This window comes from Cydia fagiglandana, chromosome 14, assembly GCF_963556715.1.
Source record: "Cydia fagiglandana chromosome 14, ilCydFagi1.1, whole genome shotgun sequence".
Lineage (NCBI taxonomy): Eukaryota > Metazoa > Arthropoda > Insecta > Lepidoptera > Tortricidae > Cydia > Cydia fagiglandana.
This window is the reverse complement of record NC_085945.1, coordinates 9,802,123-9,816,505: the sequence shown is the minus strand read 5'-3', so window position 1 is coordinate 9,816,505 and position 14,383 is coordinate 9,802,123. Positions and strand designations below refer to the sequence as shown.

Sequence of the window (14,383 nt, the reverse complement as noted above, 5' to 3'; positions counted from 1 at the left end):
ACTTTGTTGTATCGACTATTTATTTATGGACAAAAAATAAAATTTGGAAGTACCTAACTCTATTTTTGGACAAAAATTAATATACAATCTGGAAAACACGCAGGGTTGTAATCGTAAAGTCAGGTTCAGTCGGGTTACATTGACCCAACAGAGGGGAGAAATCCAATAAAATGTGCCCAAATGTAATGGGTCCAGATAATAACTTTAACATAACTATAATTCAGGGTTGGGCAGTATTTCAATTACATGTATTTGAAATACGTATTTGAAATACATTGTAGTATTTTGTATTTGTATTTCAAATACTACCTGGAAAAGTATTTTGTATTTGGTATTTCAAATACTGCACTCACATGTATTTTGTATTTTGTATTTCAAATACTTCAAGCTTCAAAATACATTTCTACAAAATACATTTTATTAAATTCTATGATCCTAAAATGGAACGTTTTTTTTAAAAATATAATGTACAACTTGTACGAGGGCAAATATGTACCATGCGCGAGTTATTCTGCGCGGAACTTTTCGTCAACAGCCAGGGGATAGAGTCATTACAGTAGTTTCCGTCCATGCTCTAGTTTTCGACCACTTGACAGATAGGCAAATAATATATTTCATTTTTAATTTACTATTTGCAGCAATGTAGGTTTATATTCAAATTTCGTCAAGTGGATGAAAACTAGAGCTGGACGAAAACAAGCGCAATGACCCTATACGTTTTTAGGAAAGGATATTCGTTAAACAAACTAAACGATTAGACAAAAAGAATTAAAAGTATTTTGTATTTTGTATTTGAAATACATTATTTTAAACACTGTAATTTGTATTTTGTATTTCAAATACCAGTCACCAAAGTAGTTTGTATTTGGTATTTCAAATACTTTTAAAAATGTATTTTGTAATTTGTATTTGAAATACGTGGAAGCCAGTATTTTGCCCAACCCTGTATAATATATAGACTAGACCAGCCGCTTCCGAGAGTTAAAAGTTAAAACTGTTAAAAGCTAGATGTGAAGGAAAACAGCAAGCTTCAATAAAGTTTTTAATAATAATCTGTATAAAAAAATAAAATCCTTTAAAAACGGACATGTCGGAAGCCGGTGTTGCTCGAAGCTTCAAAATCAATACTATTACAGTTTCTTCTGTTGGTTACAATAAAGTTATTGGGTTAAATCAGTTAAATGCCATGCAATATAAATTTAAATACTGTTGAAAAAAAATAAAAAGTATATAACGTCCATCCCTGGTGGGGATCGAACCCACGACCTTTGGATTAGAAGTCCAACGCGCTATCCTCTGCGCCACAGGGACTGTTGAACAAGTTGTCAAAATAGCGGTTCAGTATACACGACGTAGTTCGTCAGTGAGGTCGCTTACTTGTTATTGTAAGAAAACATATATATTAAATAATTAAATTCTTCTGGAAATTCAGTATACTTTTTTAATTAATTTCGTATTATATCCGCTAAAACATTCATATTATAGGGCGATAATATGAATTATAAATTAATAATCACTAATTTGATATCCCGTCCACGGAAATCATAGCGGAAATTCGTCAAAAGTCAACAACAAAACAAACGTCAGTCAGATGGCAAGTTTTCAAATTGCAGTGAAAAGCTCTTTATTTTGGACCCTAAATTAGAAAATGAAGCAAAAATAACACATAAGAATGGAACCTTACTTAAAAGAAGGCCATCCGATTCCTACGATTCAAAATCAAGATGTGAATAAAGCCGAATCGGTTGAAAACTTTCAGAAATTCTTTTACGATTTGTTTGATAAAAATGGTATTCTCAACGACTTGAGAGCTTACTTACGCGGGCATATTGTTGATGTGTTAAAAAGTGCGCAAACTGGTATGTGAAATGCATTATACATTAATAAGAATCATATATAAAATAGAATGATGTTGTTTCAAGCGAGCAAGCCATTGTCACGACCATGTTTTCATTTGCTATTATTCCAGGAGAGCCTCCGTCATGTGAAAAGCGGTTTACGCAGCGTCTGGACTCTACTTTCCAGGCTTTGAACATGCTAGTTGCCGAGTATTTGCTATGTTTGGTAAGTTTGAAAATAAAACTTGTTACTTCATTCACTAGTACAATTACATACACATTATGTAGATATTTAATGCTATTTGAAAGCAGAACATGTGATCTATTACACGCCCCTAACAATTTGTTGGCTAGAGACTGTTCTCATAAGTTTAACCATTAAATCAGTACAAAATGGATAGTTGAGAATTCAAACTTTCTCAGTGCTAAATAGGCGCATTCTGTTTAGGAAAAAAATGCAAAATGAGTTCTAAGTTTAAGTTTGACTTTACCCAATTTTTGAGTTCTGACATCTAGATAGAAACTAACCCGCTTATTCATAAATGCGCTACATGCCCCAATTAGCTAATAATCTGTCATTTATAGTTCGTTTTTTTAGCATTAGAAATAAGGTAAACAATCTTGATTGATTGAAAAACATTTTAAAAATAAGTTACGGCAAATATGTAACAATTATGACTCTAATACGATCATTTATATTCTTCTGCTTTCATTATTATTAGTTTTTGATTTTAAAAAAGCGTTTTTCAATTAAAAGACTTGTCAAGATCACTTACCTTCTTGCAAGTTCTTTCTAATGCTAAAAAAACTATAGACTTATGGATTTGCAAGAAAGGGATAAAACATAATTTAACTAAATCAGGCTCATAAAGTTTTATGAATAAGGCTGTAAATGTATAACAATGTTTCAGGAGTTCAACTACAGCCTCTCTGTGTTTGTGTCGGAGATACCGCTAGCCAACATGGTGTTTGGTCTCGCCAAATCCCTCATGGGCATGGGGGCCGATGGAGAGGCCACCAAACTTAGGTTCGGAGATAATGATGTGTGGTCCGTATTGAATTATTTAGGTTAGTATGGTGACTTGATGACTTTGACTTATGAAGTTAATTGCTTATGATTATATGAATGGAGCATAACTTATCTATTATGGGGTAGCTAATGCAGAAATATATTTTAAGTTATAGGGAAGAAGAAATATAGGGAATTTCTGTTAAATAATTTCTTATTCAATAATTCTTGGCTCCAGTTCAAAGGCATTATGTAGAGTTGAATATTGGAGAACATTTTCCAATCTACATACTTATGTACAGTTGCCATCAGATATATCTGAGCAGCTTAGGTGCTCACAAATATCTGAACACGCCTCTATTGTCAGGGCGTTAGAGTGCGAGTTCAGATATTGTGAACACCTTGGCCGCTCAGATATATCTGATGGTGACTGTACTTCAATGACCTATTTTTAGTTATTAATTGATTTTAGACCAATAACTTACAAATTTTAGTATTGTTTAATGATTTCTTTAGGTGTTAAGTGTGACTCCGAGCATGCCAACGCCATTGTAGATATGTATAAGGCACAGGAAAAGACTTCACTATTGCTTTGCATCCTCAAGTGTGCACAGCTGTGTGAAATAGAATTAAATGAAACTGGTAAGAATACATAATAATTTTATATAATTTTAGGGTTCCATACCCAAAGGGTAAAAACGGGACCCTATTACTAAGACTTTGCTGTCCGTCTGTATACTCTGTATGTCTGTCTGTCAGTCTGTCTGGCAGTTGAAATTTTCGCAGATGATGTATTTCTGTTACCGCTACCACCTACCTACCACGGCCGGTTTTATTTATGACTTAGGAGGCAAAGGGTTCATCCATTAATTACGTCACACGTTTAGGGGGTGGGAGGGGGTCAAGAAAATGTGACATGTTGTGACATGGGGGAGGGGGGAGTCACAAACATTGTGACGTCATTTTAACTTCATCACTATTCATCAGTAACCGAAAATTAATTTATACTTTTTTATTCGCTGTACATTTAAATTTAAATAATGAGGTTTTGGAAGTAGGTAATTTTCGTTCCTAATTAGTTTTGTGTTATAAAATTACTTTACTAATATTTCTTATATCAAAAATATTTTTTAATTAAAAAAATAATGACGAGTTAGTATTGCCGATTTCGTTGAAAACAAAATTGCCTAAAATGTGACGTCACACCAGGTGGGGAGGGATTTGCAAAATGTGACCAAGTGTGACAAGGAGGGGGGAGGGATCAAAAAATCTAGAAATTCGTGTGACGTAATTAATGGATGATCCCAAGCGAGCAGAAGCAGACGAACCGGCAAAGGAACCGGTAAGAAATTACCGTTACCATGTCTCCCATGGACAGTGTCCATCTGTTGCAGGTGTCCATTGGACACCTGTAACAGATGGGTTGCAAGTGCATTTATTTATTAAAACTTTATTACACAGTAAAAATTGTACAATAGGCGAACTCAGTGCCAGAAGGCATTCTCTTGTTTCTCTACCAGTTAAATAAATAAATATTCTAGCTATTTAAGGGCCCCCCCACATCTGGCGTCTTTCGAGCGTCGGCGTCTGTCGGCGTCGGTCCAGCGCTATGGAAAATGACGTCGCTGCGCAGTTGCGTCGACGCTGCGTCGACGTTGCGTCGACGTCGGCCATAGAATTGTAGACGCCGACGCTCGAAAGACGCCAGATGTGGGGGGCCCTTATGGAATAAGTGAATGTTTGAGGTTCTGTGAGAAGATGGATGCACGTCCTTCTACTGTTTATTAAAATGTGTTAATTTATGTTTTTGTAACTTGTGATGAATTGTAAACATATTGTATTCTTTTTCTTTAATCATTAAGTTAGCAGTGGTTTGGTATTGTTACTGTTATGCTGTTTAACTTGTTTTGAAATAAATAAGTCAATTGTTTAAATTGAGATTTAAAATAATTTTTCAATTTACAGTATCACAAGGCAGTATCTCCTCCAGCTCGAAGAGTTCCCAGGATAAGCGGTCGCAATGTAAACACGTTACATTCTGTAAAGCATGTCGCGGACGATACAGACGGCTAAAGGAGAGATATAGGAAGAAAAAGGCACGTTATCTGCAGGTACTATGTATTTTATTTATTTATATGGTTGATACCATGTAATTTAACAGTTTGCATCTCGATACATGTAAGTACAGTCACCAGCAAAGATGACCGCAAAAATATCTGACACGATCATTTGTAGCGCAACAAGAGCGCGCCACATCTTCATCTCTTTGTGTAACATATCATTACTGGTGACTGTTTCTGCACATACTTAACCCTTTTTTGGCCACCAAAGACGACAACTGCTACAGCTCAATATCAACTTTCGTACATTTCGATATGGTTCACAATATAGACTAGGAATCCTCTAGCTAGACCGAGTTTAGAGCAATTATTTCATGCAACCGATGATGCCAAAAATGTAGGGGTGCGCGAGACGAGGTGAGTGAAGTCCCGTGCCGTGATTAGTCCGTTCAAAGACACGGACGACACACAAAGACACTTTCGATTCGAAAGCTCGCTCTATACTGACTTTCAAGTGACCTTTTGACAGATGTCATTACATATTTCATGTACCGTCTCGTACATATTCCCAACCACAAAAAAGGTTTATATAAACTATATGTTAACTATCTTAGAAACTAACTATGTTATACAACTTAACTATCTATTGGTAGAACACACACTTTATATATGCTTGTTCTTATGATAGACCCTTTAATTGTCCTTATGGAGAGTGCCCTTACTTTTCCATCAACTCCGGGGTAGACCTCTACCACTCTAGCCATGGGCCACCTCAAAGGTGTTACATTATCATCCTTAACTATCACTAAAGTATCTACTTCTATATTCTTACAATCTTTGCGCCATTTTGGCCTATTTTGTAATTGAACAAGGTACTGTTTATGCCACTGCTTCCAAAAGTTTTGAACCATACGGTTACATTGTTCCCAAAACTTAGTAAGACTAACAGGCCCTTTAGTACAATCTTTTTCAGGATATGTGGTAAGAGGAGCACCAGTCAAAAAATGAGCAGGGCTAAGATATGGAGTCTCATTAACATCGGTTGTAGGCAAAGCAGTCATGGGCCTTGAGTTACAAATGCCTTCAATTTGTACGATTACCGAATTTAATTCTTCGTATGTTAAGACGGTTTCACCTACAACCCGCTTTAAGTGGTATTTCACAGATTTTATTCCAGCCTCCCACAATGAACCGAACACAGGAGAATAACTCGGTATAAATTTAAATGAAATGCCTTGATCAGCAGCAAAGAGCTCTACAGCATTCTTGTGGTCTGTGGCAGACTGCAATTTATACAACTCATTCAATTTATTTTGAGCCCCTTTGTAGGTACTGGCATTATCACAATAAATTATGTTTGGCTTATTTCTACGCGCTATAAACCTCTTTAATGCATTCATGAAACATTCAGTGGTCAAGTCTGAGACCAACTCAATATGCAGAGCTTTGGTTGTGAAACATACAAATAGCAAAATGTATGCCTTACGTATAACAGGTTTTCTCACCCTTAACATTTTTATATTATAAGGACCTCCAAAATCCATTCCAGTCTTTTCGAATACCCTGCAAGGCGTTATTCTGTCATAAGGTAGAGAACCCATCAATTGCTCGGCATTTTTTGCTTTTAACTTAAAACAAATTATACACTTATTTATAACACACTTAACTTCTCTTATGCCATTAATGATATGGTACCTTAAACTTAAATCTGACAAGACAAGCTTTGCCCCAGCATGCAGCAGAACCCTATGCTCTTTTTCTATTAAATAATGCACAAGCTTACAGCCTTTTGGCAATATTATGGGATGCTTAGTGGCATAAGGCACATCAGCATGCTGTAACCGCCCACCTACACGCATTAAGTGCATGTTATCAAGGAACGGGTTCAACGCCTGAAGATTTGACTTTAGAGGCGACTTCGAATTCAAAGCCTTTATTTCTTGTGCAAAGTACTGCGCTTGCACCCATCTGAGAACAATTTTTAAAGCGAGATCCAATTCTTCGGGCGTTAAATTCCCTGACAGTCTATCTTCTAATTTAACCTTACAGTTATTGACAAATCTATACATATAGGATACAATCCGTTTAATCCTATCTATATTAGAACAACCTATGAACAGAGGTAGAGGCTCACTCTTTTCAGTTACATGTGAGACCCTTAATTCAGGAATTTCTCTTGGTATTTCATATCCAGTTTTGGGCAGAAAATCAGCTGTTTTTAAGGATGTAGGTCCATAGAACCATAAGTTATTACCTTGCAATAAATGCGGGTCAACGCCCCTTGACAAAAGGTCGGCTGGATTGTGCTCTGTAGGCACATAATACCAAGAGAAGTCTTGAGTCGTCTCCTGTATATATTTGACCCTATTGGCAACATAGACATTGAGCTTTAATGAGCTTGTTGCGAGCCAACACAATACAACTTGAGAATCTAAGAACAGGTATACCTTTACCTCAAATTTATCCTTAATGAGGTCATAGACCTTTTTAACTAACTTGGCCAGCAACAAAGCTGCATTAAGCTCTGCTCTAGGGATACTTAATTTTTGTATTGGATTCACCCGTGACTTAGAGCACAATAGGCCAACGCTAACACTATCATCTAAATTTACAATCCGGAGGTATAAACAACATCCATGAGCCTTTACACTAGCATCAGCATATCCAATTATATCTATAGTTTTAGCATTAGATGTGTCTAAATTTCTTTTTACAACGATGCTTTTCATTTTATTCAAACTAGTCGCAAACCTTTTGATCCCTTCATTTAGGTGGTCTGGTAGCGGAGAGTTCCACTGGAGCTTTTCCAACCAGGTCTGCTGTAAAAGCAGCTTAGCATTGACTATGGCAGGCCCGACTAAACCTAAAGGATCAAAAAGTCTGCTGACAAATGACAATAAACTTCTTTTTGTGTAATTATCACAAACCTCCTGTTTAGGGGCAACCATTATAATCGTGTCCGAAGCCAAGTCACATCGGATGCCTAAAGTTTTCACAATTGGGTCCTTTTCATTGGAAAAGTCTACTACTGCCTTAGTTTGTGAGCTAAGTGGGATATCATCCAATAAATTGTCTACATTTGAGCACCACTTGTGCAGTTCAAAGCCACCTAACCTTAGTAAGGCTATCAATTGTGTCTTGGCTGACAAGATTTGATTCATATCATTAGCAACCAGGTTGACATCGTCAACATAGGTATTATATAACAGAGCGTCTGCGGCCAGGGGATAATCGTTTTTGTATCTATTCACCAACTCTAATAGGCACCTAATGGCTAGAAAAGACGAACTTTTTAGACCGTAACTTACAGTCTGCAGCTGAAGGCATTGTATGTCGGAATTCTTATCTTTACGCCATAAAATGTTTTGCAACGGCCTATGCTCTGGGGTTAATGAAATAGCCCTAAACATTTTTTGTATATCGCAGTTCAAAATGAACTTATATAGGCGAAACAAGACCAAAATACTGAACAGATCATTTTGTACAACAGACCCATTCAATAAAACGTCATTGAGTGAAATTTTAGCCAAAGTAGGCATTGATCCATCAAATACGACTCTAAGGGATGAAGTTTTACTTGAGGGGTTGAAAATAGGGTGGTGGGCAAGAAAATAAACCGCCTCACCTTCTAAGTTGTACTCTGAAATGTTGACATACCTTGCATGGCCCAACCGCACATACTCATCTATGAAAGCTTTATATTTTGAATACAATTCATTATCTTTTTTAAAGCGCAATTCTAAATTTAAGAATCTTTTTAAAGCACATGACAGTGAATCACCTAAATACAGATCAATAATATTCTGTTTGAGTGGCAATGCCACCTCAAATTTATTATCTTTCAAGACTACAGTCTCCTGAAATATTGTTTCAGCTAACTCTTGTTCAGAGCTGGCCTCTGTGTATGTTTCTGGAACCTTCTCAGTTAACCAAAATTGGGATACAATATTATCTAATTTACCTTCATCATTATTTTGTGTTAGCTGTTGACAGCAAAAATTTGAAGCTAAGCTTGGAACCGGGGCTGCGCTGGAGCAACCGGCCAGGCCAGCTACAATAAACCCGAAGCGTGTATTTTGCAGCACCAGCTTGCTAGGCAAGGCAGGTATCTGCTCCGGCAGAAGTGCCTGAAAGAATACGTGGGACGCTAATAGTATATCAATTCTTGAAGAAATATCAAAACTGTCATCAGCTAATTGGATATTAGGTGGTATGTTTATAACTTCATTTCTGAGAGAGAACTGTGGCATATTAGCCGTAATATTTTTAACAACATTACATGTCACTGCGACACTATAATCCGTTACCATGGAATGAACCCTCAATGAGGTTTGCATAGCCTTAAAGCTGGGAGCATCGCACACCCCTGAGATTGCTGAATCATCAGGGTATAGTTCGCATCCTAAACGCTCTGCTACATCAGAGCGCAAAAAGGTAATCTGGCTACATGTGTCTAGAAGACAACGAACAATCATAGGTTGCCCGTGCTTATCATATACCCTAGCCTTTATGGTAGGTAAAAGATCAGTACCTCTCCTACTTAATAATAAACTGATGTACCCCGATATTGGGTTCTCAGTTTCATCAATCTGTGAGACTGCCGCACACTGCTGCGGAACTTCCTCATGCAATAGAGTATTATGCTTGCCCTTGCAAATGGCACACTTGAAAGAATAGATGCATTTTTGACCAACATGTTCATTTAAACAAATGCTACACAATTTATTAGACACAACAAATTGTTTTTTTCTTATGAGGCTCCATTAATCTGAAAGTTGAGCACTGATGCAGCTTGTGAACATTAGATTGACAGTACTTACATTTAGACTTCAACGGCTTAACCACTTTAACATTACTTGTTGCTGAGCTTATTAAACTAGAGCGTCGCCCAGTGGGCGTGCGCTCTCCCAGCGACTCCAAGGCAGCAGCTCGTTGCTCTAAAAAGGTTAAAAAATCATTGAGGTTTGGCAAATCACTGTTGCCTTGATTTTCTAAATGGTAAGCTCTCAAAGTATATTGGTCAAGTTTCCTTTGCAAAATTGTAACTATCACTAAATCCCACTGAGAGACTGGGGCACTTAAATTTGTTAGCGCACCTAGATGCTGCCTAGTTACTGAAACTAAGTTCCTTAAACATCCAGCAGATGCCTTTTGCATGGGGGGCAAATCTAAAATTGATATGATGTGATGGTTAACTAATTGTTTCTTATTATCATATCTTTGTTTTAAAAGCTCAATAGCAATTGGGTATGATTCGGCCGTGAGAGGTAAATAATTAATTAGCGCTAAGGCCTCTCCACTTAAATAAGTTTTTAAATAATATAACTTCTCGCAGGCCTTTAATTTGACATCACCGTCAATGACGCTGTTAAATAGTGAGATAAAACCTTGGTAATCACCTACCTCACCAGAAAACACCTTCAAATTAATAGGTGGCAGCCTGAATGGCGACGCGTTACATCCCCCGGGGGAGGCGAAAGATCGCTGCGGTGACATGAGCGGCGCAGCCTCGCTCAACGCTGCATTGATTATGCCCGCATAAAAGGAGCGCAGTACATCGTACTTGTCTTCGAAATCTTCTACCCGTTCTTGATCAGCTGGATCCAGTAACAGGATTTCGAGGTTGAGCTCCTTATACTCCTCAAAGATCTTCTCCAACCTATCCTTCTTTTGCTGATAAAGCAAAGGGTCCGCATCTACGCTAGAAGAAGCCGATTCAGCTGCCGCTTTAAACGCCATCATCCTTGTTAAAGCAGCTTTTAATTGTCCCCTGGCCGCTCGCAGTCTCTTAACATCATCGTCCGCCATTTTGTAATGGAGACTTGCTAACACCCTTAAACAATATTCAACAACTTAATTAGATAATTTATCTAAATACAGTTATACACACACGTCACACGTATGCGAATACAAATTAACAATAACTAAGTATAACTTATAGTTACCTGGATCAACCGAAACGTATAAGTACAAATTGTTAAAGCTTTGCACACCGTGCCGCAAATAAATTGCAATTTGCAATGCAAATAACTTATAAACACTTGCTTAGCACTAACTTAGCGTTCATGCGGTTAATTTTTTGCAATTGTTTATGCAACCGCACTTTCTTACAAAGAAAAAATTGGAGAGTTAGAAAAACAAAGTATAAGCCAAGCACAAATAACACGAATTATTTCCTTTGTCGAAACGAAATTAATGGCGTCGTCGGCGTCCGATATGAGTGAATGCGTGAACGAAGGATGCGTTGCGCACGGCCAATAGGCGCACGCGGCTGCAACACGAAGCTTGGCACGAAGTCCGGCGACGTTTCGTTTTTGCAAGCTATGCTCACTCGAGCAACTTGCAATTAACTTGTGCGTATTGAAGTTACCGATTATAAATTTGCATAACCAAAACGCATATGAGTGAAGTTATCATGAGGTTATACAAAGTTGATAGCTATTGGTCCTGTTTCTAGCGGAAATAGATGAATGAATTTTAATGCCAAATGAACGAACTAAAAAAGTCAAATGTTCTAGAAAGGGTACCCAACGGGAAAATAGCTAAATAAATGCAACCCTCCAAACGTTCAACTAGCAACTATGCTAATTGTAATGCTGTTTAACACTTTTTAACACTGCAGCCACTGTCTTTTAGAACGGAACTGTCTTTAATATTGGATAGTATGTTACACTAAATATATGTAGACCACTATAGGGGCCATTAAAGTTCGAAAGAAATGTCAATATCACTCCGTTTGCACTGCACACGGAGACGTAATTTAACTGCTAGCACAACTTGCGTCACGCATGCAAATATAGCTCACTGAACTCTGAAATTGTTCGAACTTCGAGACATAAGAATTAGTCCACACGAGCACTGCACGCGGGTCATGCGCAACTTGCGTTTTATTTTTAAAGAATCCCTGCTCAATGAACAGACACCGAAACATTCGGTATTTAGTATTGCGTCCCGGCGAGCACCGCACCCCGGAAAAACGCTGGTGACAACTTCCCACACCAAAAAGTCACTACGCACACGCACTGCGTTTTTGTAGGTCCTCTATTTTGCAACTTGCAATTAAAATCTTGAGCACAGAGCACCTCACATCAGTTCAGCAAACTTGCGCACTGCACAATACCGACGATATGGAGTCGGCCGCTGATCTAGCACGCACCGCATGTCCACGCACATTGTTCGTAGCTACAGTTATTAGCGCTAACGGCCCATCGAAGGACCATAATATGTTAGGCACTAATGAAACATATTTTAAATATTAATAAAGTACTGTATTTCCACTCTTCTAACTACTACATCACACATATATTGTTCATAACCGTTAACGCTTGTGCTTAGATACGAGGTAAACTCTATACTGACTTTCAAGTGACCTTTTGACAGATGTCATTACATATTTCATGTACCGTCTCGTACACATGGAGTAAAATTACTAGAGATGCACCGGATATCCGGTTACTATCCGGTATCCGGCCTACCCGGCCATTATTTTACTATCCGGCCGGATACCGGATAGTGAACTACTTACCGGCCGGATACCGGATAGTAACATTGCTTGATTTCGGAGTAAACAAATTGGATTTAAGAAACAGACACGGTCATAAATTCATAATCGTACTTGTTTATTATTTTAAAACAATATAATAATTCCATTGACTTGCACGCGCACTCATTTCGAAGTTAGAAATGAGTCCGCGCGAACGTTCACTAGGAAACAGGTCAAACCTGCAGAATGCGCACCTGAAAAACCGAAATGTAGGTATAGTTCCGCTGGCCGTATATCCGGCGGCCGGATACCGGATATTCGGCTGATGGTTAGGCCGAATATCCGGTATCCGGTATCCGGCCAAACAACTATCCGTTGCATCTCTAAAAATTACCGTATGCGTAGCAGAGGGGGTAGTGCGACTATGCTCAGTTTGGAGGATGTTTTGTCTGTGGTTCACAATAACGCGCGCGTTAGGCGCGGTCAGTTCAAAGGGTTAAGGAAAACGAATTTATCAGCTTATAAACACAGTCTCGCAGTGCGCAAGGCAACAAGGGGCCGATTTGTGAAATTCGACCACTCGATTTCATGTATTTCGTTAAATGATATCTCCACTACTAGGCGTTTAAATGCTACTAATAGAATTGAAATTGAGTGGTCAATACCACTAGATTCCAAATTTCGATCGCTCGTATTTCAAAAATTAGCAATTCGCCGTTTTCCACCGATTTTCGAGTGACGAAATCGAGCGATCGAATTTCAAAAATCGGCCCCCAGGACGTACATGTTGAATAAATGAGCATATATCTTATAATATGTCCAAATGTTAGTCCGTTTTAGGCTTTAGTGCTTCGCTGACCAACTATCTGCCTTCCTAATGGACACTTAGGATTATTTATTGAATCCATCCGTGGGTAGTAAATGGACACAATGTGTGGCTCCTCTTCTTAAACCCATCCTTGGGTCCTAAGGACCAATCCTGCCAAAGAAAATCTTTTGTTCAGTGAACGCAGCATTTGACCTTTTTATGATGTGTGCAAACACAGCTAAAAGGTTTTCTCACATTGATTATAATACTTTATCGTAATAATCATAAAGTCCGTTATATTAGGCGTTATACAATTGGGCACCGTGATTTAAATATCGACGAAACGTAGAAAATTAAATGGATTAGATAAACTGAGTTGACTGTCGGTCAATGAGTCACGAATTAAGTTTTTAATACCTTTACGAAAATTATACGTACGCACTATGAATTTCTGGTTGCAGAAGGCACAAGCGAATGCAAAAGCACTGAATGTGGAAACTCTTATCAAGAATATCAGTGTATTGGAACGAAGCCTAGTTGACGAGGTCTACCGCATTTTACTATTAGCCCATTCAAAGAAACTTGTCCACTAAAGCTTGGTTTTTTTAGGATAGCGATGCCGTCTCCATGCAAAATAATACGGCTAAATATGGATGTCGTAGTATCTTGTATGGAGAGTAGACGGCCGCTATGGAGCATTCCATGAAATTGTCTACCGTTGTCCCGTACAAACGCGAAGTTTCTGAAGATTTCAAGGTATAAGAGTTTCCTTTTCTATGACAAATGGTCAAAATATGCACAGAAAAATAATCGGCTGCTTTAAATGCCGAGAAAAAGGTCGCAACACATCAGGAAATAAAATGCGTTTGTACGGGACAGCCCGTGGAATGCTCCTATATGACGGCACCGCTATCCAGTTATAAGGGCCAGTTGCACCGACCATATATTGATTACCGATCAACGACACTCAACTATTAAAAAATTTCGATTGCGCTGGCTGGTGACAAAGGGTTTGGTGCAACCGGCCATAAGTATTTTAAAATCTCGCCTGTAGTTATTATTATTTCATATTTACGTTTAAAAAAATTGGTTTACTAATAGTTAGTTAGTTATTATTAATTTAATTAGTTATCCTAGAGTAATATTGCGTTGCGTAACCGGAGTCAAAAGGCGTACAGATGTAGA

At 38.1% G+C, this 14,383-nt stretch overlaps 2 protein-coding genes and 1 non-coding gene across 6 annotated transcripts in view; 1 reads left to right on the top strand and 2 right to left on the bottom strand.

Moving 5' to 3' along the window:
• Positions 1-1,238: 1,238 nt before the first annotated feature.
• Trnar-ucu (transfer RNA arginine (anticodon UCU)) lies at positions 1,239-1,311 on the bottom strand. The gene has a single exon. It is a non-coding gene; the product is annotated as a tRNA-Arg (tRNA).
• Positions 1,312-1,575: 264 nt separating this feature from the next.
• The window catches only part of LOC134670737 (uncharacterized), a 26,908-nt gene continuing 14,100 nt past the window's right edge, over positions 1,576-14,383 (top strand). The window contains exons 1-6 of one of the 2 annotated variants that reach the window (XM_063528550.1): positions 1,576-1,859; positions 1,970-2,064; positions 2,750-2,906; positions 3,364-3,489; positions 4,813-4,958; positions 13,660-13,743. In XM_063528550.1, coding sequence (XP_063384620.1) covers positions 1,673-1,859; positions 1,970-2,064; positions 2,750-2,906; positions 3,364-3,489; positions 4,813-4,958; positions 13,660-13,743 — 795 coding nt within the window. In that variant the 5' untranslated portion in view covers positions 1,576-1,672. The remainder of the gene's footprint in view (positions 1,860-1,969; positions 2,065-2,749; positions 2,907-3,363; positions 3,490-4,812; positions 4,959-13,659; positions 13,744-14,383) is intronic. The other variant, XM_063528551.1, reaches the window with a different exon arrangement.
• LOC134670736 (uncharacterized) lies at positions 5,410-11,115 on the bottom strand. Of its 3 annotated transcripts, XM_063528549.1 has the most exons (3): positions 10,853-11,115; positions 10,311-10,740; positions 5,435-9,844 (listed from the first exon to the last, which is right to left on the bottom strand). In XM_063528549.1, the coding sequence occupies exons 2-3, from the start codon at positions 10,713-10,715 to the stop codon at positions 9,779-9,781; spliced, it is 471 nt and encodes a 156-aa protein (XP_063384619.1). In that variant the 5' UTR covers positions 10,716-10,740; positions 10,853-11,115; the 3' UTR covers positions 5,435-9,778. The 3 variants fall into 3 exon arrangements, with proteins under 3 accessions (XP_063384617.1, XP_063384618.1, XP_063384619.1); XM_063528547.1 differs by lacking the exon at positions 10,853-11,115 and having other exon boundaries at positions 5,410-9,844; positions 10,311-10,454; XM_063528548.1 differs by having other exon boundaries at positions 5,432-10,740.